At 36.8% G+C, this 22,652-nt stretch overlaps 1 protein-coding gene across 2 annotated transcripts in view; it reads left to right on the forward strand.

Annotated features, from left to right (window-relative positions):
* Positions 1-22,652, forward strand: part of AKAP12 (A-kinase anchoring protein 12) — a 115,827-nt gene that overhangs the window by 66,550 nt on the left and 26,625 nt on the right. Inside the window, exon 2 of one of the 2 annotated variants that reach the window (XM_044001529.1) lies at positions 7,388-7,487. In XM_044001529.1, coding sequence (XP_043857464.1) covers positions 7,388-7,487 — 100 coding nt within the window. Of the gene's footprint in view, positions 1-7,387; positions 7,488-21,542; positions 21,799-22,652 lie in introns of those variants that run through there. The other variant, XM_044001530.1, reaches the window with a different exon arrangement.

Raw genomic sequence — 22,652 nt, forward strand, 5'->3', positions numbered from 1 at the left:
TTTCCCTATTCAAATTGGAAAAAAAATACAATTTTTTCTGGGGCTGATTTTTTTAAATAGCATGGAGGGGAGGTAGTTTTTCAAATTTATTTTTTAAAAGTTTCCTATTATTACCATAATAGTATTATAGTTAGCTGTGGTTTAAAGTCACTTTTAGATACTGTAGATATATTATTTGAACATTCCTATGATTCCCACCCATGTTTACCTACCCTCTGTCTCTCTTTGGAGTATGCATTTACAAGATTATTTAAGTTATATTGCAGAAGGTGAGGGTGTGATAAATTCTCTATGACCTGAGAGATGGAGATGTTTCCCATGCAGACTCATCAGCCTTTGGAACCTTATCATAGAAGGATCAGAGAATGATAGGTAAAAGGGTCTATGACATAAAATGTTCAAGAGGCATATTTACTGGGTAATTCATCATTTTATTATTTATGGTTATTAAACAATTAATAAAAGGATTGGTTATCTCTTTTGAGCCAAAGACAGATAGTGGCATCTTCTTGATGCTTTCCCCTCTACAGAGTGGGTATTCCTGACAGGTGGCAATCAACTCTGATTGGTCAACAGTGAGAGGTGGGCCTATTCTAATGAGGGGCTGGAGGAACATGACTTTGATTATGTCACTCCCAGACCACTCCCAGCAATCTAGACAAAGGATCCCCCTCTCCCCAAGCCTGAGTAGAAACAAGGGGCCAGAATTTATCTAGATTAGATTCTTCTGTAAAGTTTCTCTAGCTGGGTGGGGCAACAACTCCACCTAGTTGGTCTAGGTCAAAGCTTCTTAAACTGTGCATCTGTCACTGAATGTGGGGGTTGTAAAAAATCTGGCAAAAGTAAAAGGTTATGTATACCTACTTTATATACCTATATTCCCAAGGCTGAGTAAAAATTTCTCTGGGGAAAAGGCGGGGCAAATGGAAAAAATTTAAGAATCCCTGGTCTAGATGGTCTATGTGGGCAATGTCAGAGATTTCCTTAAAAGACTGGACTTTGAATGAGGAACTAGGAAAAAAGGGAGGGGGAAAATCCAACAACTTGATCTCCCCAATAATTGATTAATTAATTAAGAATTATTTCTCTCAGTTTCTTAGTTCATCATATCCAGGTAGTCCATATTTCTCATTTTATAGATGAAACTGAGGAGTGGAGAAGTTCAATGAGTTGCCCAAGGTCACATAGGTAGAGTAAGTAGTAGAAATCAAATTTGAATTCAGGTCTTCCTGGACTGAAAGTCTAGCAGTCTATTATACACCATGCTGCTGCTTTGTTGGGGGTGGTGGTGGTGGTGGTAGTTCAGTATTCCTAATACTTGAAAAAAGGGAGAGCAGGGAAAACCTGTGGTAAAACTTTCATTACTAATCTCATTCCTTCTATTTTAATTCTCACAAACCTTTTCCGAACTTGTGAATCAGAAAGTTTGCCCGCCTGGTATCCATTTAATGTAAAAGAGCCCACTTGGTCCCCCAATTGATAAATAATATTGTGGAGAAGAGAAAGGAAAGGAAAAATCTCAAATGTAATCCCTTATTCCATTGCAATTTGGTGAAGTCTTGTTTAAATTGAACTCTGGATGACCCACCCAGAGGACATAATTCTGAATGCTGTTCTATGCAAATCCATAGTTTGCCTGTAGTATATAATACATTCGATCTTATAGTGATATAAATCATTGCTGCTATCCATATGAAAGCTGGGCAGAGTGTCATAATTTTCCTTGGGACCCAGACCTTGATTTCATTTACTAGGGAGCTTGCTACATCTGTTCTATACTTCATTGCCTTGGAGAGCTGCCTAGAGCATTAAGCACTTAAATGGCTTGCCTAGGATAGCACCTCTAGGATGTGCCAGAGGTCACACCTGAACCTCTTCTCTGACTCCAAGGCTAGCCCTCCAGTCATTAATGCCATACTGTCTTTTTTATGCTGTATATAAAAGGCAGGTGTCTCTGTGCTCAAGGATGTGTCCTGTTAGTTTCCTATTAGTCACTAATTCTTTTTTTTTTTTAAGTGAGGCAATTGGGGTTAAGTGACTTGCTCAGGGTCACACAACTAGTAAGTGTTAAATGTCTGAGGCCAGATTTGAACTCAGGTACTCCTGACTCCAGGGCCAGTGCTCTATCCACTGTGCCACCTAGCTGCCCCAGTCACTAATTCTTACTTGGTACAAGATTGTTTTACCTTGCTTAATCAGGTAATTGACCAAATTATTCTTTTTTTTGTTCGTTTGTTTTGTGAGGCAGCTGGGGTAAAGTGACTTGCCCAGGGTCACACAGCTAGTAAATGTCAAGTGTCTGGGGCTGGATTTGAACTCAGATCCTCCTGAATCCAAGGCCAATGCTCTATCCACTGCACCACCTAGCTGCCCCCAAATTATTCTTAAAGAAAAAAAATATATACATAGTAGGGATAGGTGTGACTTAGGAAGTAAATAATGTTTTAGCGTGTGAAGAAAAACATTTCTTCACTTTTCCTGACAATTCTTTTTTATAGCAAAAGAATAAAAAAAGTTAAATAAAGCTAAGTAACATTAAAACATGTCATTATATGCAGTATTCCATACATGCAGTCCCTTAACTTCTGTAAAAAAAAAAAAAAATGGAGGAGCTAGGTGGCACAGCACTGGCCCTGGATTCGGGAGGACCTGAGTTCAAATCTGACCTCAAACACTTGACACTTAGTAGCTGTGTGATCCTGGGCAAGTCATACCTTTTGTTTCTTCTTTGGGGCCAACCTCATCAATATGATCTTCAAAGTATGCAGTATCGAGTTTTGGTGTTGTTTTTTTTTTTCATTTTAAAATTTACATTATTATATTCACTGATTATATTGTTTTTCCTGTTTCAGCTTTGGATCTGTTCATATGTTTATATTGCTGAGAGGACTTGCGACCTGGATGGGGTCCCAAAGAATTGGAGGCTCATAGTGAATCTTGTAAAATAAAAAAAGATTTATTAGGAGAGAGGAATAGATGACAATCATTATAGAGACTGTCTCTCTAAGTAAGAGAAGAGCTAGGTTTTTTATATGTTTACAAATAAGTTGTCAGAACAACTGGGAGGGGAAAAACAACTGAGAAGGGAAACAACTGGAAAGGAGAGCCTGGGTATGATTAATGCTGCCCATCCATATCAATAGATCATCTTTGTTCCTTGCAGAACAAGGTCTTTGTGCTTGGCCACTCAGCATTCCTGAGGTGGGAGGCAGACCTATTTTTCCCTTGGGAAAGTATAAGGATTCCTTGGGGTTTGGGTCTTTGGGTTTCTTGGGGTCCCACTACAATATGTCTCCCATCCTTTTCCATATTCTTCCTATCCTTCATAGTACAATATGATAGTACTCCATTACATACATGTATCTACAACTTTAGCCATTTCCCAATTTTTTCTTCTTGGTGTGGATAGGGTACTTGTCTTTGTCATTGATCTCCATGGGGTACATTTCCAGAAGATGGATTTCTGGATTAAAGTATATGTATGTTTAGGCAGTTTCTTTCCAGAAATCTTGTTATTGGTGTGCTCATCTTCCCACAACTCCTTCAACATTAACTAGTCCCTCTTTTTAAATCATCACTAAGAAAAACAAAATTTAAAAACTGACACTTTATAAAACAAATGTCTCTGATCTTTCATTCAAATGTCATAAATCACAAACTTGGAATTTCCCTAAAATGTTGACAGTGATTCCTCTAAAGATAACATTAAAGCTGCAGGTATAAACATGTATGTAAAGTAATATACAAACGCTATTGCTTTTGTATAAGAAGACATTGACATTTTGAAACTCCTGTTGTCTGGCTTCAGTCCCCTAAAACTCCTCCCTTACACTTCACTGATGACATCTTAATTGCTAGATCTAGTGGCTTTTTCTCAGTCCTAATTCTCTTTGAACTTTCTGTAGTATTTGATGTTATCTCCTAAGGAAGATCATGGTTTCCATGATCTTTCTTTCTCCTTTCTCACTGGTCTGACTTCTCCAAAGTTCTTCCTCAACCCTGAAATATGGTTTTCTTCAAGTTTTGGAGAGTTTTAAATGCCAAACAGAGGAGTTTATATTTGATCCTAGGGATAATAGAGAACCATTGGAGTTTATTGAGCAAGGGTGACATGTGATTTATGAAAATCACTTTGTCAGCTGTGTGGAGGATGAATAGGAGTGAGGGATAGACTTGAGGCAGAGGGAAATGGGGAATTAGAAATAACAAGATTTGGCAACTGACTGGATATTCAGAGTAAGAGATTGTGAAGGTAATGGAAGTTGTAAACCTGGGTGACTAGAAGTATGTGGTTCCCTCTGGAGAAATATCCAAGTTCAGAAAAGGGGTGGGTTTGGTGGGAGCAATAATGAATTGTTTGGGACATTTAAATTTGAGATGTAAATGTGACAATCAATTTAAAATGTCCAGCCATGATGATGTGAGACTGGAGCACAGACTTGATATTTAGACTAGACTTATAGATTTGTGAGTCATCTGCAAAAGAGATCATTAAACCAAATAGACCTGATCCAGCTACCAAGTGGGATGTTGTAAGGAGATTAGAACTAGAAGATGATCCCCAAATCACTATATATAGCTCTAGTCTCTCATACTAGCCTGAAGTACAAGATGGGGGGCAGAGGAGTAGAGAGCAGTCTATTTTTTTAAAAAAGATGATGGCCTCATAAAACTCAATGGGAGTGTGATATAGCAGTACAAAGGAGTAGTGTGATCTTAGACTGCATCCAGAAAGGGAGAGCTTTCAGGAATAAAAGGGTGATAGTCCTTCTGTAAGCTGCCTTGGTTAGACTACAGCTGTAAGTTAAATTGTAGGGTAAGGACAGTCTTGATTATTTAGTAATTAAAGCCCTTTACAACCTGACTCCAACTTACCTTTCTATTACTCCTTTTCAAATACTGTGTTTTTCAAATACCATTCCATCTTCTTGACTTTTCACAGGCTTTCTCCTCTGATTGGAACACACTCCCTCCTCTCTGCTGCCTCTTAGAATCATTAATTTTTTTGTCAAAGCTCAACTCAAGCATTACTTTCCACTCGAAGCACAGAGGATTAGAATCATAAGATTATTAAATCTTCATGGAAAATTAAAAATGAGGCTTATCCTATGGCTACGTACTAAGCATAGTTAATGGAGGTCAGTCATATATCATAATTTTTTCAGGAAAAGAATTTTCAAAATCCTTGGTCTGTGGTGTGGAAAGGGTTATATTTTAATCAGTTCTAGACTGTTCATTTTATTATCACAAAAGAAACTAGGAGGACTGAGAATTGTAAATACTTTATACATTCTGTTATACATTTTATATGCCTTTTTTGTTTTTTTGTTGTTAGACACAAAAATAATACAGTGCATAAAATATTAATTTACCATATTCAAATGGAACTATGTGTGAAAATACTTTCAAAACTGTTAAAATCAATGTAAATATTACCACTAGTGATGTTATCAATATCAAGTATGCATGTATATTGGGTCACTTACTATAAGGCTATTACTATACACTGTCCCTTTAAATATCAGAAATTGAATGGCATCCACAAATTAGCACTATGTGGTTGAGAAAGAAGAGCCTGAATTTTATCTGAAATGACTGTCAGGAGAGTTAGGGCTGATATAGCCCTATGGACTGAGGCATCTCATACTCACACTTTACTCCCATTGCAGAACAATTATAAAGAGACATGAGTCCATGTGTCTCTTTCTGTGCATACAAAATCAAAAGCAAAGCATAGAACCCAAAAAGGCAAGTTCCCTTAACTCTGTAATTTTTCATTGCTGTGACTCCCTTCCCATATTGTGCTTTTGCTTTTCCAGGGATCGCTGAAAAAGTACATTTAGTGAAAAAAATATTGAATGAGATAAGTGAGGGATTTTTGGTTCTCTTTCCCTCTGCTAAAGTGCTATTCTGATGCCTCATCATGGAGTTGATCCTGGGTACTATATAACATCAGAACCTAAGAGCTATTCTTTGCTTAATGTTGAACTTAGGTAGGCTTACCACCAGGTTGGCAGCAGGGTGATGCAAGGAAGGAAGGAAGGAAGGAAGGAAGGAATCTGATAGTTCAGCCAATCTTACCAAAACCTTAATTCGAGATATACACAATTCACATTATATTCTGACATGATAGAGTTCAACAAGATGTGCACTCAAACACTTGCTAGCTGTGTGACCATTGGCACACTGCTTAACCTTTACTGGCCTTCAGTTTTCTCATCTTTAAAATGTGGATAAAAGCACCCGCCTCACAGGGTTGTTCATTAAGAGAAATTACATGAGATAATGTGCAGAAATGTATTTGAAAAGCCAAACACGGTTATAACAACATGGAGTGTAAGGGAAAGGGCCCCTTGTAGGATATGCCTGGAGCCAAGCTCCTATAGTCATTCCCCAAACTCTGAAGTTCTTTATTGCTCATGAACATTGTGGGATTTTTCCTTTTATCTTTAAACTTTCATTTAAAATGACCATCCTTCATATTTTTGGTAAGCAAAAACTTTTAAAGTGGGAATGTAATCTAAGGATATTCAGTTCCTTAATATGTGGACTCAGCATGTGAATATTTTGAAGCCAAGTTATTCCATCTGTGATGTTAATTTGAAAATGCACCCATATCTTTTTCCATAAAGTAGATCATATAGTTGAAGGACAACTTTTGCATGAGAGGGGAATGCCGCCGGGTGGAATCAATTTAGTACAAGAAAGGGCTTCTGCATAGCATCCCATGAACTTACCATCCGTTTATGGGGAAGTAAAAGAAAGACAAAGGTTATTTTGATCTAAGTCATTGATTAGGCCAACAAAAGTTTTGTTGAACAAGCGATATTGGTGATATGTGTGTCAACCAGTTTTCATCTAGCCCTAAGATTTCTTTATCTCAGCATGAGATCAACAACTTGTTCATGAAAACAAGTCTTTTAGGTAAGCAATAATGGAGTAACATCGTATTCAAATCTTTTGTCTCCCATCTTCATCAAGTAAAAGGTCTACATTTCATTTATGGTTGATTTGATGCTTATGTATTGTTTGGAAATTGCAGCTCAACTTATTTGGCACTGAAGCATTCAATGCTAACAGGATCAAAGACTAACAGAAAATGGCTAACTACTGAGGTGATATAGATATAGAATTTTAATTTTCCATATGTTTTAGGAAATGAGGTCTTAAAAGGCAAACATGATATTGTGGGTTACAGAAAGCCTGAGTTTAGAGGCAGTAGAATCCTTCAAATCACCGAACCTAGAAAATAGTATATTCCTTTTTGTTTCTTGCCTTCCTCCCCACCCCCCCATCATTTTCTTACCATGAGGTAATGTTTATAACCTATTTAGCTGTGTTCCATAGACTGAATTCAAATTGTTTTTTTCCCTCTCTCCTCACATAGCTTCTACAGAAGAATGGACAGATAAGCAGCATTAATGGAATATCAGAGGGACAAGTAGGAGACCCACATGAACAGCAGGAAGAAGCAGTTGTCTTAGATGGTAAGTGAAATTGATTAGTGTCTTGTTTAGAATACTATAGACTGATGTGTCAGGGCACTTCAAAGCTCAACACCCCTAAATCTAAGAAGATGTAGTACATCACCTGAGGTATGGAAATGGAAAAAGCAAAGAAAATGTACAAAATGTTTCTTTGAATGTTCTTGGTAGCCTCTGTTTCTTGGAAGTAATACCATGCCATAATTTTACATATTTGTAAAGTTTTGTTTCTCATTCGTAGACATTCTTTTCCTGGTATGTTAGGCTGACATTTTGTTGATTTCTCTCCAGTCACTTGGCTTATGTTTAGTGAATGTGAATTCTTATAGAAACGCTGAACTGGTCGCTTTGTAATAGTTAATACCTCTTTCATTAGTGATAAATCTTTTATGTTTGCCCTTTATTTTTTGGTCGTATACATTTCATTTGAAAAGAATCCTCATTTTTGTTCAAACATCTATGCTCTGCATACTATTATAGTTGCAAGAAAAGCTAGAATCAAGCAGTGCCCTGGGACTGGTAATTGGATATCAAGCCTTTCACCACTGGGTTGCTGGCTTAATTTTGGCCAAACCCAAGCAGAGTCGAGTCTCAACGTTATTACTTTTGAAAGTTTCTTAATCTTTTTGAAATGTGGGTATGGGGAAAGAACATTCATAACATAGCCCTGCTTGAGGAAAAAATCCTATTGCCTTGATAAAAATTGATCACCTTGATCAGTTGCTCTCATGAGAATGACCAGATGTTGAATCAGTGCTAACTAAACTACCCTTTTTACCTTTGCAGATTATTCAGAATAAATTTGATTCTTATTTTAAGGAAACTTGTCCACTACACTATCTTCATATTGCATTTATGTATCTTGGTACAGTCCTGTTTCAGTTTGGCATATTTTATAAGAGGTATTTTAAAGGAATAGGAGGAATGCCTTCCTTTAAAAAAATTAAGAAACTGAAATATTTTCCTTTTCTCTAAAGGAGATTAGTGATTGGCTCCTAATTCCCATTATGTGGAGCCTGTTTCTCATCTTCTTCAATGCCCTGCAGAGCTGCTTCAGGCATGGAGTTCCTTTTGAAGTCTGTGGGAACTCTGAGTCTGCTCAGCACCACAGGCATGATTTAAAGTGAAAAATAGACATAGTCCCATACATGTAATTATGTATACAGCATAGATGGCCATAGAATCAAATTCCAGCAACTCAGAGTGCACTGGCCCAACACATTCAGAAGTGCCAGTCTGTCTCCTTCCCAAATGCAACAAGTTGGAAGTTTCTTAATATACTTTATTAACCAAGGCTGTGCTAACCCTTTTTTAGGCAATATGTGGGAGAGAGAGATTAAAATTACAGTGGTTTTCTACTAGACCCAGGAGTCTATAATGCAGTTTGAGAAACAAGACATAAACATGGAGGAAGTTAAAGGGCAATCAAAGTTCCAGGCAACAGTAGAAGATAAGAAGTACACAATTAGCTGTCAAAGAAGCCTTGCTTAAAATTGTCTTAGGGATTTTGTTGTTGTTGTTGAGGCCATTGGGGTAAAGTGACTTGCCTATGGTCATACAGCTAGTGTCTGAGGCTGGATTTGAACTCAGGTCCTGATGACTTCAGGCCTGATTCTCTGCTCTTTCCACTCCACCTAATTTATTAGCTGTGTGACTCTAGACAAGTTACTTAACTTTACAGGATTGAACTGAGGTTCAGTTTAGATAATATGTTTGTTCCCTTCCCTTCTTTCCTTTCCCCATTTTATTTGACAGTATATTTTTCAAGAATTATCTATATCCTTACTAAATATAAAGGGGCACTTCAAATTTTAATAAAAACTCTGAAATAGAGGCATTTCATGTCTGTCTTCAATTTATGCAGTTAGTATTATTTAGGTTACAAATTTGTTTTTTTTAACTGGGGGGAGGGGGAAACAGATTTCAAGGGAAAAAGAATTTTCTTTGAGTGTGTCATAATTTAAAAATATTCAACCTTTGCACCAAACTAAATGATCTTAAGATTTATTTTAGGGCAGCTAGATGGCGCAGTGGATAGAGCACCGGCGCTGGAGTCAAGAGGACCTGAGTTCAAATCCGGCTTCAGACACTTAACACTTACTAGCTGTGTGACCCTGGGCAAGTCACTTAACCCCAATTGCCTCACCAAAAAAAAAAAAAAATTATTTCAAAGGAAGAAAGAGAACTTTGGTTCTTTCCTTTCTATTAGCACTTGATCTGTAGAGATTTTTTCATACATTTAAGAAGTTTGATCTAAGATTTTGCAAAAAAAATTTTTTTAAGGTTTTACTTTTTTGAATAAAAACCAAAGGAAAGAGATATGACAAGACACTCCCCTGTGGAGAGATGGAAAATCTGCAGGTGTTACACATTGCACTTGTTTTCAGACTTGCTCAATGTATCAGTTGTACTGTTTTCCTCTCTAAAAAAATTGTTTTTCATATGGGATGTTGGGAGGCTGGGGGAGGGAGGGGTACCAGGATGATGTAAGAAATAGAAAACATGAATAGAAAAAAAAAAGCACAAAAAGCAAACTAGCTTGCTCAGTTAACTAAAATAGCATTTTCTACCGTCTGACTTGAATCCTCCTGAAGTTTTCTCACTTCTCAGATTCCCCCTCCCCCATTTGAGCCCTCTCATGTAACAAAGGAAAAGTTGTGCAAAAATGCCTGATACCATGACCAGCTTCAGACAATGCATGTAGCATTCTGTTTAACTAATAACCTATCCTTCTGTAGAGAGGAAGGGAGAGGTTATATTTCATTATCTTCAAAGACTCCAATTTCTTTTCAACTGCTCAGCAAAAAAAAAAAATCATGACTTTTTTAGTGATCTTTTCATTTACATTGCTATTATATATTTTAGGTTCTGTGTCTTTATACTAATTCATACAAAATTTCCAATGTTATTCCTTATTCCTTATTTGTTTCATAATAACAAATATATTCATGTACCAGTTTACTCAGCCATTCTTCACTCAGTAGTCACATATCCTGGTATGGAAATGAAAATTACATAGGGGCAGTTAAAAAAAATTCAAGCCTGTTTTTTTTTTTCCACTAATATTCTAAATCCTTTCTTTCGTTCTTCCGTTCTTCCATTGTTCTTCCATTTTTCTTCCTTTCTTTTCTGTCTTTCTTTCTTTCCAGGGCAATAGGAGTTAAGCAACTTGCCCAGGGTCACACAGCTAGTAAGTGTCAAGTGTCCGAGGTCATATTTGAACTCAGGTTCTCCTGAATCTAGGGCCAGTGCTTTATCGACCGCGCCACCTAGCTGCCCCCCTTAAATCCTTTATTTCCACATCATGCATAAACCATAACTTATTTCTTTTATTTTTTAAATTAAATTTTATTTTAAAATTTGAACTCTCCATCTCTCTTCTTCGTACCACCCCACCCAGTGAGAAAGCAAAAAACAGAAAAAAGCTCAATGCCGTACTGAGTCCATCACCTCTATCAAGGAAGGGGTGGGTAACATGTTCCAACTTAAGTCCTCTGGAATTTGTCGTTGGTCCTAGTGTTGATCAGAGTTCCCAAGTCTTTCAAAGTTGTTCATTTTTATATTATTGCTGTTATTGTATGAATTTTTCTGCTGGTTTGTCTCCCTTTACTCGCATGAATTCCCTTTGAACATAACCATCAGATACTAGTTTCAATGCTAAAGGCAATTTTGATCAATTTATACTGCAGTAAACAGGAATGTGGGTATTCTATTTGTATTTACATCTAGGGATTTTTTAAATTATATTTTTGCTACAATGATGAACGATGGGGGGCAGCTAGGTGACACAATGGATAAAGCACCAGCCCTGGATTCAGGAGGACCTGAGTTCAAATCTTGCCTCAGACACTTGACACTTACTAGCTGTGTGACCCTGGGCAAATCACTTAACCCTCATTGCCCTGCAAAAAAACCCAAAATTATAAATGAAACCATATTGTTTTTAACACTCTTTTTTTTTATGCTATATTGTTTTGATGTCAATCTTGGTTTATTGGTTGTAGTTTCTTTTAGACACGATTCTCTCTTGGAGACAATGATCAGGTTTTATTTTCCTTAATTGTATTAGTTTGAGCTCACCAGGTCCTAGGGTATGGTTCATTTGGGATTAGAAAAATTCAAAGGACTATTGCCAAATAATCACAAGAGTCTGTGCTGGATCATGTTACCCCTCAGAGAATGTGCTCCTTACCTAAAAAAAATTCTCTGATTATGAACACCAAATCACCTTTTAGCAGTACAATCTGGTTCTTTCAGTTGTGCTTTCAATGTATTCAGAATCTAACCCTCTTCCTTTGAGATCTCATTAGCTGTTGTTTGCTCCTTTCACAGTCTTGTCCAACGCTTCATGACCACCTTTTGGGTTTTTCTGGCAAAGATACTGGAGTGGTTTGCCATTTCCTTTTTCAGCCCATTTGACAGATGAGGAAACTGAGGCCAACAGAGTTAAGTGACTTGTCCAGGGTCACACAGTGTCTGAGGCCAGATTTGATCTCAAGTCTTCTTAACTCCATGCCCAGTGTTCTTTCTCTCCACTGAGCCACCTAGCTGCCCAGTGTCTTTACTTGGTAAAATGGTAAATGACCAAGAAGTTGAATCTTACTTGAGTATATATATATATATATGGCCATTCTGTGTTTCAAATGGGAGATTACAGTTGGAGCCTATACTATAAACACTTATCAGATCAGTACCTATCATAGCTACTGCCTTGAACAGTTCTCTGATAATAAATGTTTGAGTGAATGAAAATTTATCTTTCAAGCAAGTTATTTACATGATCATTTATTTTGAGAAGAGAAATAATCCATTATCTCCTTAGTAACTGTATCCTTTAACTTGAATTTGTTTTAAATAACAAAGTGGTAATTCACCTTCCAGATAATTAAACTAATTCATATATTTAACCATAGATTACTCTTTTTTATTTTTGTTCAAGGTTAAAAAAAAACCCCAACAACTAGATATTTTTCAGTATTTGGGGGTTTCATAGAAGCTTACTAGGCATTGCTTGGAAACATGAAATCAGACATTGACCTTTGTGTAATTAAATAAAGACTTCTAGTAGTGCCGTCAACTATGATTGGTGGTTGAATAAGGGGTAGGGTGGTGGGGAGGGGGAAGAGTGTGAGTGATGAGTTCTCCTTTACTCCCCTCCCAGCCTTCCTCATGCATACATTTGCTCTTTTAAAAAACAGATCACCCTTCTTTTGTTGCATGGCACATTCTCAAGCTGTAGTCTGTTTTATAATGTTTTGAAAACTGCCTGGAAAAATGGACCTTGGATTTGAGGCAAAAAATAATGAGACATTTCTGGGAAATGGTTTTAATTCATTCTTCCTATCCTCCTACAGTATATTTAGTATGGATGCTATGATATCACTTATGTCATGGACAAATAACTAGTATATATAGTCATTGCTTTGATCTTCAGAAAAGTTCAGATTTATCTTTCAAGAACCAACAGTCTACCTTTGCTTATAAGGATCATGTCTATTTTTTTTTAACTGCATCAGGGTATAACCTAGTATTAATACCTTTATTTTTCTTCCAACCAAGAAAAAAATTAGAAAAGTACTTTTTTCCCTTTTCCTAAATAGAACTTTAATAGATTGGAGCAATAAAGTTGATAGATCATAGTACTATAATTTAGGAGATACGGGTTCCATTTCAAATTTTGTCACAGTAAAATTATGTGTCCTTTAACAAGTCATTCAAGGTTCTCAGTTTCTTCTCCTTTATAAGCAGTGGTTTGGATAAGAGCAATAAATTCCTATGATTATAGCATAGGAATGAGGCATATTGAACTTGCTTTACATAGGAAGAGATAAGGGTTATCTCAAAGAGGGTGTTTCAAAGACTTACTGCATACAAGGCAAAATTAGAATGGCTTCCTATATTGTCATTACATGATATCTTCAGTTTTCCTTAAAAGTCATGGACTAGAAAAATTCCTTTTACTCTTTTTCTCATGAAAATTCCAACCATTTAGCACTTTTGTGATAGAGTGAAAAAGATCTATAAAACCTGGCCCAGAAGGCATAGTGGCCCACATTATCAGGAAGAAAGGATACCATGCATAAGTAATATGGCAGCTAATATAATTAAATGGGGACAAAGAGTTAAATAAATGCCAAATATATACAGACTTAATTTCTGATATTAAGGGATAACGTGCAAGATATCAAGGAAGATACCATCCAATAATCTTAACTTCTTCTTCCCCATCCCCAAAAAAGGGCATCTTGATTTTATCTTGCTAAAAATTTCATGGCAATTTACACGCATCCTTGAAGAGAATATTAGAAATAAACCAACAATCCATATGCAAATTATAATCCTCATCCATAACATTACATAATTTCCTTAAACAATAGAAAATTCAAGTTTACACTCTACTTCTTTTGTTGACTATATTAAGTTAAAACCCATTGGTAAAAGGGGCAGCTAGATGTCATAGTGGATAAAGCACTGGCCCTGGATTCAGGAGGACCTGAGTTCAAATTCAGCTTCAGACACTTGACACTTACTAGCTGTGTGACCCTGGGCAAGTCACTTAACCCCAATTGCCTCACCAAAAAAACAAAAACAAAAATAAAACCCATTGATAAAGCAAATCACTGTATTAAAGGCTTCTTCCACTAAGGTGTCTCATGAGCATATGCCAAAGTTATGTAAAATTATAAAAGATTCCTTAAAATTAAAAAGATCCTATAATTATGTTTAATAACCCTTTCTTTTATCATTAATATTAAGAGATAAAACAGGAAGACTGAACAACTGTTCTTTTCACATGATTATGCCAGTTCTAGGAGAATATCACAGTTTCTTTAAAAAGAGCTAGTATTTATTTAGTTTGCAAAGGTTTGCAAAGTGATGTACATGTGCTATTTCATTTGATTATAGGATAAACAACCTGATTAGTTCCATAACCACTCTAAAGAGTTTGGCCTTACCATCCTCAAAGGAAAAACCAAGTGTGTGAAAAATGCCTATTTTCTGGAATATCTTATACTTGAATGGACTACCTATAGTATTCATCTATCACAGCATACATCTTGGACAAACATTGTAAATGAAAGTGACTTGGGTCCAGAAATGAACAGAAGATAATAATGCCTTTGGGAAATCAGAGGTCTTTTAATAACCATAAGCTTCTTATTGAAATGAAGGCTAATATTCTTCTAGTGACATGATACATGGCCATGAGTCATGGAACACTATAGTCTGCTGAATTGTGGTTATGGGTCCTCCACATCCAAAATGTAGAGGCCAAAGATGGGAGTGAGCTTTATTACATAGGAGAAAGGTGTATAAAGAACAACATCAAAGGAGAAGGTATCATCATAAGAAGGTGAACTGGAGAGAAAAAGGAATGGCTAGCCTACAATCTTCATTGGTATCCTTGTGATGTCAAGAAAAATTAGGGAAGCTCACATTGGTTGAACCTTTTGTGGCAAATTTATGGGAGAACATGGACAAGAGTTATAGGGGATGGGGCAGGTGTAGATGATTCTGTAATCTGTGTCATTGGAAGTAATACTCACATTCTTAAGTCAGTCAGTCAACCATACATTTATCAAGTACCTACTATATGCCAGGCATTGAACTAAGCAGTGGGGACAGTCTCTTCTCTCAAGGAGTTTACTATCTAGTAAGGAGATATATACATGATTAATAAGAAATAATTAAGAGAGGGAAGACATTCAAATTAAAAGGGTTTGGTTGGGAAAACAAACCTACAGAGGTTTTTGTTGGAACTTAAGGAAAATAGGGAAGTCAGTAGGCAGAGATGAGGAGGGAGAATATTCTAGGCATGGGGGATAAGAGAAAATGCCTGGAGGTCAATGTCACTGGATTAAAAGAGTAAGTGGTATGTGGTAGGGGTAGATCCATTCATGTGCACCGTCTTCAGAAGGTCACGTCATTGGTCAATAATATTTGTCTATGGAATGTTATTCTGTTCCGGATGTTGTCTTTTCCTTTGGGAATGCTTGCAATATCAGATAAACTGATTTAAGGAACATATTCTGCTTCCAAAACCAGTTATGGACCCTGAAAGGCTTTCCATGATATTTGTTTGGTTTACAGTTCAAATCCAGTAGTAAAGGTTTCCTGAAACATCTTCTTGCTCAAATAGGTTTTCCAATTGCCATGAAATTTAGACATTATTACCCTGAGTATGTGACAGGACCAGGTTTATGCTTCATCAAAGGAGAATGCATCTGCATTTACTAAGAATATGATTTATTTGATTTATTAGGCACACCTGGAACTAAAAAAAACGTTAATTACTGCAAGGAGGCAGCAAGAAAGTGACTTTCAGTTGGATTTTGAAATTTTAATTATCATGGCTCTTTGAGTACCACACATCTGTGGAGAGCTCACTTTAAGAACTGTGAAAAAATGTTGTCTTTAGAAGAAAATTCCAATTCGCTTGGGTAAAGATTTATGCAAGCTTGTTAGCTTTTGTAGTATCATTTATCATGTTGATTGATGAGGAAGGTTAGCAAATACTATTCTTGCAAGTCAATCTGGTTTTTCCCCTTTGAATTTATGTATGAAATTAATCTGTAAATGTTAGAAGGTTAATATAGTTATATCACTAGTTAGTAAGTCTAAAATTTTTAAAAGAAATTATATTATTCTATAGGGGTAGGGACATGGGAAAAACAAATAGAAATTTCTTATTCTCTAAACTATCTCATTGGTTCAGTTGAGAGGCTTTGAAAAACGTTAAGCAAACCTGGCAGGTAAAGATTGGTGCTTTTTCCATCCTTTTAAATTACTTTTTAAAATCGATTCTTGATATCTTTTGGTTTTTACAATCTCTTAGGTTTCCCCTCTTTATCTGTTCCTTCCCCTTTTCCTTATAACAAAGAGAAAAAATAAACAACAAACCAAATAGCATATAAGAGATCTGCCTTTATATGCTATATTCCATAATTATGCAAAAGATTTTACCTCTGCAAAAGAATGGAGGGGAAATATCTTTTCATCTTTTCTTTGTGACCAAGTTTATTCTTTGTAAGTTTTGCAATATCCATTTTTAGTTTTTGTGGTTCTTTCCATTTACATTATTGTAGCCATTGTGTGTATTATTGTCTTGGTTTTTCTTTTTTGCAGCAGCTCTTCTGTTTTCCTTGGTTCTCTGTGTTCATCGTGGTATTCCTTGTTTCTTACATAATAATAATTACATCACACTATAACACATTACATTCAGATACCACAATTTGTTTAGATATTTCCTAATCGACATGCATTTACTTTGTTTCCACTACTTTCCTCTCACAAAAAAGTGCCACTTCACAAGTAAGTGAACACCCACAAATGTGGACATAGCACATGCACAGAAAGTTGTGAATTACAAAATAAATTAGTGCAAATTTCCCTGATTGAGCAGTACCAAAACCCTAGGAATCAGTCATTTGTAGCCACAATTATGTCGTTAGTAGTTCCTCTATTTTGCAAGCAACCAAATCTCAGTAACTGTTGCCTGTATTCCTAATCACTTCCTGCTGATTTGTTTTGTTTCCTTTTGTGAGAAACTCCTCCTTCACTTGGCAGTTTTCTTAATACGACTGTAGAATTCATTGCAGCTGTTAGGATAAAGTACCTTCTCCTTCACACAACCCACCCCCTATACACAAGTTAATTTGTACAAGTATAGCCAATTCAATTAAAAAAGCATTTTAAAAAGCACTGGTGCTAGACACTAGCTTTGAGAAGCTTCACAGCCTTGGAGTTATCCTCATTTCTTCCCTCCATTCCCTTTCTCACTTGCCCAGTCAGTTTTATTCCAGAACATCTCTTCTTTTTGTCCACTTTCTCTGAACTCATTGCCACCATCCCAATTCAAGACATTTTCACCTCTCAACTATTGCAATAATGTCCTAATTGGTGTCCCTGATTCCATTTACTTCTTACTCATTTATTTTCCACACAACTGCCCCCCCCCAATCTGATAAGCTTTTTGAGAGTAGGGATTGTTTCTGTCTTTGTATCTTTATATACAGCAGTTAGCAAAGTGCCTGGATCATAATAGTTGCTTAATAATTTTTGTTGATTGATAGATCATGCTACCCCCATGTTCAAGGAACTCCAGTGGCTCCCTCTTGCCTCTTGTATAAATTACAAATCCTTCTGTTTTAAAGGCCTTAGAAATCTGGCTTTCCCTTACTTTTCTTTTTTTCTTTTTTCTTTCCTTCTGTTTCTTTTTCTTTTTTGGGGGGGCAGGGCAATGAGGGTTAAGTGACTTGCCCAGGGTCACACAGCTAGTAAGTGTCAAGTGTCTGAGACTGGATTTGAACTCAGGTCCTCCTAAATCCAGGGCCAGTGCTTTATCCACTGCGCCACCTAGCTATCCTCTCCCTAACTTTTCCATGCCCATTGCAGATTACTTTCTTCCGTGTGTGTTCAGTTCCCAATCCCTCCAGCTGCCTCCCCTCTGAGATTATTTTCCAACTATTCTGCATATATCTTATCTGTACTAGTAGTTATGCCATAACACCACATTTTGTTGCTCAGTCATTTCAGTCATGGTCCCAGTGGAGTTTTCCTGGCAAAGATATTGGAAAAGTTTGCCATTTCCTTCTCCAGCCAATTTTACAGATGAAAAAACTGAGGCCAACAGGGTAAAGTGACTTGCCTAGGGTCACACAGCCAGTAAGTGTCTCAGGGCAGATTTGAACTCGGGAAGATGAGTCTTCCTGACTCCAGACTGGGCACTCTATCCACCTAGCTTCCCTTTTCCTTCATATGGGTAGGGGCCTCTTGTTCCCTATAATCATTCTATTTACCAGCTTTGCCAAAGCTGGATACCACAACTGGAGTACACTCTCTCCTACTCTTGAGCTAGCTTTCTCTTCTCCACTCAAGTGCCACCTCTCCCAGGAAACCTATCCAGATTCCTTCCTGTTGCTAATATTTTGCCCTCTCTGCCCCTACCCCTTTATATATACCCTTTGTATATATAGAATGTAAACTTGAGATCCAGGACTACTTTTTAAAAAAATTTCAGAGTCTAGCACAGTGCTCAGCAAATAACTGATACTTTAAAAATACTTGTTGGATGAATTAATTAGCTTTTATGGAGCTTATAAGTAAAGAGGATTCTTCATATAGAGGTAAATTCAAGAGGGTGACCAAAGTGGGATTTCTTCCCCATCTGTGGATAGAAGTACAGGTTGCTTACAATATTTTGTGTAGGGTCAGAAAGGCAAAATGGGATTGTGTATTGCTTATGGCATGCCAGGCTCTTTTGTGCTACATAGATGTACATTTTGTTCATGTCTTGTAGTGAATAAATAGAGAATGAATTGAAGATGTTAATATTTTTGTTAGTGATGTCATGATGCTAGCCTGGAGCATTAACATATTTTTTATTCCTTCTTAGACTGTTCCAAAAGTCGGTCGATAGGTATTTTAAAGTACCTACTATATGCCAGGCACCTTGCTAAACATTGGCAAAGATTAAACGGATGATAGTTTATACTAACATATATAGACAGAGAGGCTCCTCAATGGCTCATTGGATAGAGTCAGGAAGAGCAGAGTTCAAATTCAGCCTCAGATGCTTAGTAGCTGTTGGGATTCTGGGCAAGTCACTTAGAGTCAGACACAACTGAACAACAACATCATAGGTAGAGTTCTACTCTAAGTTAAAATCTATAACTTGCTACCTTTACTTTTCAGTAATATAACTTGCCTAATAAAGACAATTTATTCCCAACCATGAAATTAAAGAAATTACAAGAAAAGATGTGCTTGTGTTACCTTTATTGTTTTAACTTCATCACTAAATGATAAGGATAAGGCTGGTTTTTCATTGTAAACTTAGATATGCAGAAACTCACAAGGAAGATGAATGACATTCTCCTTGCTTGATGTTTTTAAAAGCAGAGAGATCAAAGGAAGGGTAGCTATTGATTGAATTTATGAGTTAACATGTTTTGCCTGCTTTGCTGTTTTGACTTTTTTCATTAGGCTGATGCCTATTGATCCATTTGACTTTACACTTAAAATCCTTAGAATAAGTGATGCTTTTTTAAAAAATGAAAACCTGGGATGAAATTGAGCTAAGATTGCTTACTACTCACTTTAGGTGAGCAAAGGAGTGATTACTTCAATCCTTTCTATCCTATAGAGAAACTGTTGAGATTGCTGCCCCTAGAGGTAACAATCTGATACAACAATCTGATACAATTAATATTGTACACATGCATTTCAATATGGGCTAAGAGCTGCTTGCAAATGTTAAGCAAGAGAAGCTGGATAGTCCCACTCCCAAACTGCACTTTAGCAACTTGGTTCTATGGCAGAGGTGGCTGGGGACTTTTAGTTCTCTAGGCTTAGAGTAAGGTGGCTAAGGAGGTGCATTTTAACTACTGCACCCTGGCTTGAAGAAAAGGATATATTTTAATGGATATATATACAAATAAAATCTCCTTTTGTTAATTTGTATGTTTTTTCCGTACTGAAAATTGGGTTGCTGCACCACTACCACAACTTCACTTTCACATTTTTCATCATCATCATCATCAATCATAATAAGACATAATAACAGCTAACATTTCTATAGCCAGGCATTATGATAAATTTTTTTACAATTATTATCTCATTTGATCCTCACAATAACCCTGAGAGGTAGGTGTTATTATTATTCAAAGTTCATAGATGAGGAAACTAAGGCAGACAAGTCAAATTACTTGACCAGGGTCACAGAGCTAGTATTTGAGAACAGATTTGATTATCCATTGTGCCATATAGGTACCCCAACTCAAAAAATCAGGTAGATCTGTTAATGTTTTAGGAATCTTTGATTCAGCTGTGACAGGTTTTGAGAGAGACTGGGGCTGGAAAAATACATCTACTAGTAACATTTTGCCATGTAGTAGTAACCAGTATAAAAATTGTACCTCTTAAAGATTTGTAAAGTACTTTGTACAGGTTATAGCATTTGATCCTTACAACAACCCTGGCAGCAAGATGCTGTTTCTCATTTCACAGATGAGGAAACTGAGGCAGGGAGAGGTTAAATAATGTAGAGAAGTGTCAGAGGTGAGTGGTAAACAGATTTTTTCCTGACTTTAGTCCAGGATTCTGGACTATCCACCAAGCAGGGCTGCCTTTCTAGTTGAGAAGCATTTTACTGGAACCATTTCTTCACTCTCTGGTCCCTATTGACCTCACTTCATTAAACCTCTCTCAATCTCAGGTTAATCTGCTTAACACGATGATCAATTATAAATCCAGAGGGAAGGGAATAAGCAATTATATAGTGCCTACTACGTGGCAGGCACTGTGCTAAGTGCTTTGCTAACACGATGTCGGTTCCATGTCGTAATACTGAAATAAGGTATATTTGTTATAACTGGTTAAATATTTTCTGTAGCTCTTTAGCAGCTACGAATTATTTTCCTTATACCTATGCTGAATTATAGGTAGTACAAGAGTAATTATAATTCCATTTTTATAGGTGGAGAAACAGGTGCCTAGAGGTAACCCCCATGGGCAAATCCTTTAACCCAGGCACTATTGGAGTAACAGATCTCTCAATTTTGTCTAGTGTTTTTTCTTTCTAAGTAGAATGATGAGGAAAAGATCAGAAATGTAGCAATGTCCCTGTCCAGAGAGAGAGGGGACAGCAATTCTTTGGTTTTGAGCGTTGTAGTGGAGAAAGAAATCTGTAGGAATATGTAAAATCTGCTAGAAGCTGAGAGGCTGGAGAGTTTTCACATTTCTCTCTGAATGGATCTTTATTGATACTCAATATTGACACTTGCAAACCAAACATATTGGAACTTTGGTTGCTGTATCAGAAATGAAGTCACCGTCTTGATAATATGGTATTAACTCCAAACTTTCCTGCATCCTAACACTTAAAACAATTCCTCTGTCTCTGGTCTTGCAGCAACAGGGGCAGGAGAAGGGGGAGGGAGGGCTGTTTTCCTTTAACTGAACCACGTGACTGACTTGATCCTCCTGCCAAGTGAAGTAAGAGGTGCTTTAAAACTCTCCAGCCCAGGGAAGGGACAGACCACTACGGGATGCCTATCCTGCAATTAGGTTGATGAAATGCATCTTCAGTCTGCCTTTCAGATCAGGCACTGAAGGAGTGAGTGAGCACTGGTCAGTCTGCTCAGGCAGTGTGTGCTTTACTTGGTCCATCAAGGGACTACTGAATTCCTCATTCTGCTTTATAAGAAGACTACACAGAATAGAATAGCAGTTAGGAAATTGCCGCATCTGAAAAAGGAACGAAGGATTTCTGGAGTCCTGCTGTTTAATATGCTAGGGACCATAACCATCACAGGTAAGGAAAGTAGACTTGTAGTGTTTGGGGGCTGCAAATCAGTTGGCTGAATTGATACTTGTTGGTGCAAATTTTACTTGGTTGTCCATGCTGAGTTTATGTTTGGGGTGTGGCAGGATGCTAGGCTATTCTCATTGATTTGATGATTTTATATATTAGAAAAGCAAGTAATGTGTTCATTTTGGGGGGAGGTGGGCGAGCAAAGAATATTTTTAAGTCTAAGGGTTCCCCTTCTCCCTTAAGCTGCCAATCTATGCCAAAATTGTCTTTAATATCCTGATATTACCTTTACAAAGAGCCGGTTTTTTAAAAAAATCAAAACAATGCTAAAGTTTAATTATACATGCTGAACCAACTGATTACACTGGAAAAGGTTTTGGTTTTGGTTTTTTAAAGAGGGGCCCTCAGAATAATGTATGATTAATGAGACTTATTTTTGAGAAGTTACAGGCAATATAAAGTTTGGTTTGGAATATGCCACAAGATTTATGAAAGTTAAGATTTTTGTCTGATATTTATGATACTAAAGCACTAGTTCTCATTTATGTTAACTGGGACAAAGTTGTAATCTCCTCTGATAATGTAACTCTAATGGCACGTGGCCAAACTCCTAAGTTTTTGCTTTCTAGGAAACTGGCAGTATATATGGTAAAAGTATTCCTTTATTTAACATCTCTTATAAAACACCTGATTTGTAGTATAGTTTTTGGTTTCTGGAATGAATGTAGAAACTCTCTTAATATTTGTGTCCACCACCCAGACTTCCCCAACTATTGAGTGACAGTTTTTAATCTCCTCAAAATCTCTAGGTCTCTTAAGTACACATTCTTTTCATTCCACAGCTAAAAACTGCA

The sequence above is a fragment of the Dromiciops gliroides genome, chromosome 4, assembly GCF_019393635.1.
Source record: "Dromiciops gliroides isolate mDroGli1 chromosome 4, mDroGli1.pri, whole genome shotgun sequence".
Classification (NCBI taxonomy): Eukaryota; Metazoa; Chordata; class Mammalia; order Microbiotheria; family Microbiotheriidae; genus Dromiciops; species Dromiciops gliroides.